General features: G+C 36.2%; 1 protein-coding gene across 1 annotated transcript in view; it reads right to left on the bottom strand.

Moving 5' to 3' along the window:
* Positions 1 to 445: 445 nt before the first annotated feature.
* The window catches only part of HACD3 (3-hydroxyacyl-CoA dehydratase 3), a 33,804-nt gene continuing 30,454 nt past the window's right edge, over positions 446 to 3,795 (bottom strand). Inside the window, exon 11 of the mRNA XM_016141028.2 lies at positions 446 to 2,119. Within this exon, the coding sequence (XP_015996514.1) occupies positions 2,043 to 2,119 (77 nt within the window). The 3' untranslated portion in view covers positions 446 to 2,042. The remainder of the gene's footprint in view (positions 2,120 to 3,795) is intronic.

The following is a 3,795-nucleotide window of genomic DNA, read 5'->3' as shown; positions in this document are numbered from 1 at the left end:
TGGGTCTTTGCCTTCTGGTTTGTCCTGTCACCTAGATATAATTTCAGCACCTGTGTGGCACAGATTTATGTGCCGTGTACCGATATGTGTTCCATATTGCCTGCCTTGTTTCTGACACTGGTTAGGCCTCACTGCCTAAGCCAAGTTCCATCCATGTAGATTCTGACAGGCCACTGCAGTCAGCTCTAGTTCCAATTCATCAGGTAGCTTCATGACCTTGGGCAAGTCCGGTAACTTATCTAGGTTTTAGTTACATCATCAATGGTTTTCAAATTGCTCGGTGGACCACTTAAAGGAGTAAAGGTATTACTCCCTCAGATTTCAACCTAAGCAGCCATTTTTGGTTTAACATGCTATAATGCTATATAATATATTGTCTGAACAAAGGACTTAATCACTAACAATTTGCAAACCATCAGAGTAAATGATCTTTAAACACAAGTTATTAGGATTTTGACTGCAAATGTTTAATAGAAATACACAATCTTTTGCTTTCTCAGACAGCAATAAAAGGGCCTAAAAGAATACAAGATTCTGCCACAGATGCAGCATAATCTGCAAAGCTGATCTGCCCAATTATACACACCAAGTCAGTTGAAAGAACATCAGAAGTTAATACAAAGAAGTGATGACAGAAGTAACAGACATGCAAAACATCCTTCAGTGCAATGAACTTGTAAAAAGATCAGCCAGCCTATGCTAATCAGATATTTTTAGGTCAAACCAAGTTTCCATCTTGGGATCAGAGAACCAGCGTTACTCATTTAGTCCCCTTTACCACAGGAACCATGGAAATGGCAGAACAGAAAGAGCTACCATGCCTTAAAATCTTTTATACGAGCGTTACTTCTAATACATTTTACTTGGTTTACCTGGAATGTAGTAAAGGAAACATCTTGACAATGGTCAAACTTTATAATGTCAAGATTTGTCTTCACAATGTCATAGTGGGTTTCCTGTCAGGAATCTTGGTTAAAGAACCAGCTGGTAGTTCTCCAGCCAAAGTTCTAACTCTGTTCATTGTCCTACTGCAGACAGGTGAAACAGCAGGATCAAAAGTGTTTTTGAGGTCTAGTCAAAAACAGACAATCCCACCACTTACTCTGACACATACAAGTAAATGTACTCAGCCAGTACAAGGGAAGAAAAATTGAGTTTTTAAGTTTGTGCACAGCCTATATTTTGTAGGTGTGCTTAGTATGGCCTAATGTTTCCAGTTTGCTACAGGCCACATCACTAGCAGTTGTCTTATGGCCAGTTTGACCTTTCTGACCATTATAGCCATTTGGGTTTGGAATTCTTATAATCTCATTATATTCCAACTAATGTTTCATCTTTCCTTAGTGTTGAAAATAGTTCTGATTTAGCTAGGAGTAAAGTGATCATGGTGTTCCAAGGTTCTGACTGGTTTCTCTCAAATCATTCTGTGCCCACACAAGTAAGCACCGTAGTAACACAGTGTTAGGCCGAAAGATTCAGAGGTAATGTGCGTTCTCTAGCCCCACCCAGACTCAGAAATGTTTCATCAATAACTAAGTTGAACTCGATTTTTGAAAAATCAATGCCACCCCACTTAACAAGTAACCCCTTAGGTACAGAATATATTAGGTCCTGCCTGAAATCACTTTCATAGCCTCTTGTAGAGCAAAATAGTCATTTTTTTCACAAGCAATAGCTGAAAAGAACAAATCCAAGTTGTAAGAAAGAACAGCCAGTACCTAGTAGGGTCAGGGCACTGAAGAACTCTCTCAGGCCAGTGAAACAGACTGACAGGGTATGGAGTGGGTGGGGGCAGGGCGGAGTCTGCTGCCACAGAACACAAAAGAACGAACCTGTCATCAGATACCAGGAATCCATGTCATGCAAATACTACGCTAATATAATAAATTCAGGGATGTTACTGGGGAAAAGAGAAGATAGCCTCACTGAGAATTTTATCATTTAACTTAAAAAAAAAAATGTTTACATCAGTACAAGAAGGTAAAACTGTAAGAATTATAGATTAGGCTCAAACTAGCAAGAAGTCATCTAAATCTCTCTTTTTAGTGGATCTTTTTCTTTTTTTGTCCATAGCGTCGCCTGCGCTGCTTATAAAGGTGACGGAAATTTATATATAACCCTGAAAAAGAAAAGAGGCCAATTAGAAATGAGAATCTTTGTATATAACCAGAAGATCTTGGGGCAAGGAGAGTCTCTAGTTGTCTGTTTTTCATATCCCACAGCACTGTGCTTATTGCAGAAAGTTCAACTTATTAAGTTATTCAATTAACAATGCACTAGAGACAACTCAATTTTTCCCCAATGGATTTACAATTTAATTTTCTGCCATATTTTTATTATAAAAAATTTCACGCAAAAGATTAAATCATTGTGACCCCCTAGATTTAAACTTTAACTGTTTATTACATACCCATTCCCACCTCATTTTTGAGGTTTTTCAATGTTAAGTTACAGATATCAGTACACTTCACCCCTAAACATTTCCTTAGAGTTCAATATTCTTTTTTCCTTTCTTTTAAGGTAAGATTAAAATAAAATACACAAATATGAAGTATAGAAACAACCCAATTATTAATTCAAGGCTATTCAATAACATATTAGTCAACAGTTGAAAAGGTATAACACACTTTCTTAGGAAGCACAATTTAGTAAATTAGAAAACACAGGATTTCAGAGTCAGAAAAAAATGTGTTCTACTTTACCACTCAATAGTTCTATGGCTTAGCCTCACCTTAGTTTCCCCATTGTACAACAGAGTCAAAAACACTTTACAGACTTACTGTAAGAGAATATGTTTAGAAAAGCACTTTGATCTATATACAAATGTAACTGGTTCTACCGCTAAATTATGTAAATTTAGCATTTATTCATCCTGAAGAATAAAAACTACATATTCATTGTGGGCAAACTGAGTATAAAACCTTATAAATTAAGAGTGTGCAACAACATAAACAATACAAAGAAAAGCTGTTAAGCTTAGTGCACATTAAAATACTTCTTACCTTTGTAAATTTTTTAAGTAAAATATTTTAAGAGTCTTTCCAATACTTCTTATTCCTCTTTAACATTTCAGTAAGCTCACCTCATGGAGCCTAGTTACAACAATACTAGATTTATCCTGTAATTGAGGTAATGACTCTTTTAATGATTGCATTTTCCAAACTGAAGCTTACTCCCTTCAATGGCCAAATATTTTAACATTTTTGTTAAAAACCTTTCTGAAATGGATTATACCCTTTCTGAAATAGAAAAGAAATGTAATAAAAGTTAACCTTCAGCACATGATCTACACCCATAACGTATATTATTTAGCTGTGTTTCTACCATGTACTGATACCATAAGGTATTAGTCTCTTCTCTCCCAATACCAAATGGCCAAGACCATTGGCCTTTTTGGCTTCTTGGGTTTACTTTTTGTAATATTCCTCTAACTTTTTGGGGTGGCCTCCCTCCATGATGATCCCCCGTAATTCCTACCTACCTCCTGGTATTTCATACCCTTGTGTAGTCCCCTCCAACACTGTACTAGGTTGGTGTGACCAACAGAATATGGGAAAGGTGACAAAATGTCACTTCTGAGATTAGGTTATAAAAGGCAGTGTGGACTTGATAGAGGTGCTAATTATCACTACAGTGGCAATCATAATACATAGATATATCAATTCAACATGTAGTATACCTTAAATAAGTACAACATTATGTCAAATATATTACAATTTAAAAATAAAATATATATTTTAAAAGGCAGTGCAGCTTCTGGATCTCTCTCAGATCACTCGCTCTGGGAAAAGTCAT

This window comes from Rousettus aegyptiacus, unplaced genomic scaffold, assembly GCF_014176215.1.
Source record: "Rousettus aegyptiacus isolate mRouAeg1 unplaced genomic scaffold, mRouAeg1.p scaffold_m13_p_3, whole genome shotgun sequence".
In the NCBI taxonomy this organism is placed as follows: domain Eukaryota; kingdom Metazoa; phylum Chordata; class Mammalia; order Chiroptera; family Pteropodidae; genus Rousettus; species Rousettus aegyptiacus.
The sequence above is the reverse complement of the archived record's forward strand: the minus strand, read 5'-3'. Positions and strand labels throughout refer to the sequence as shown.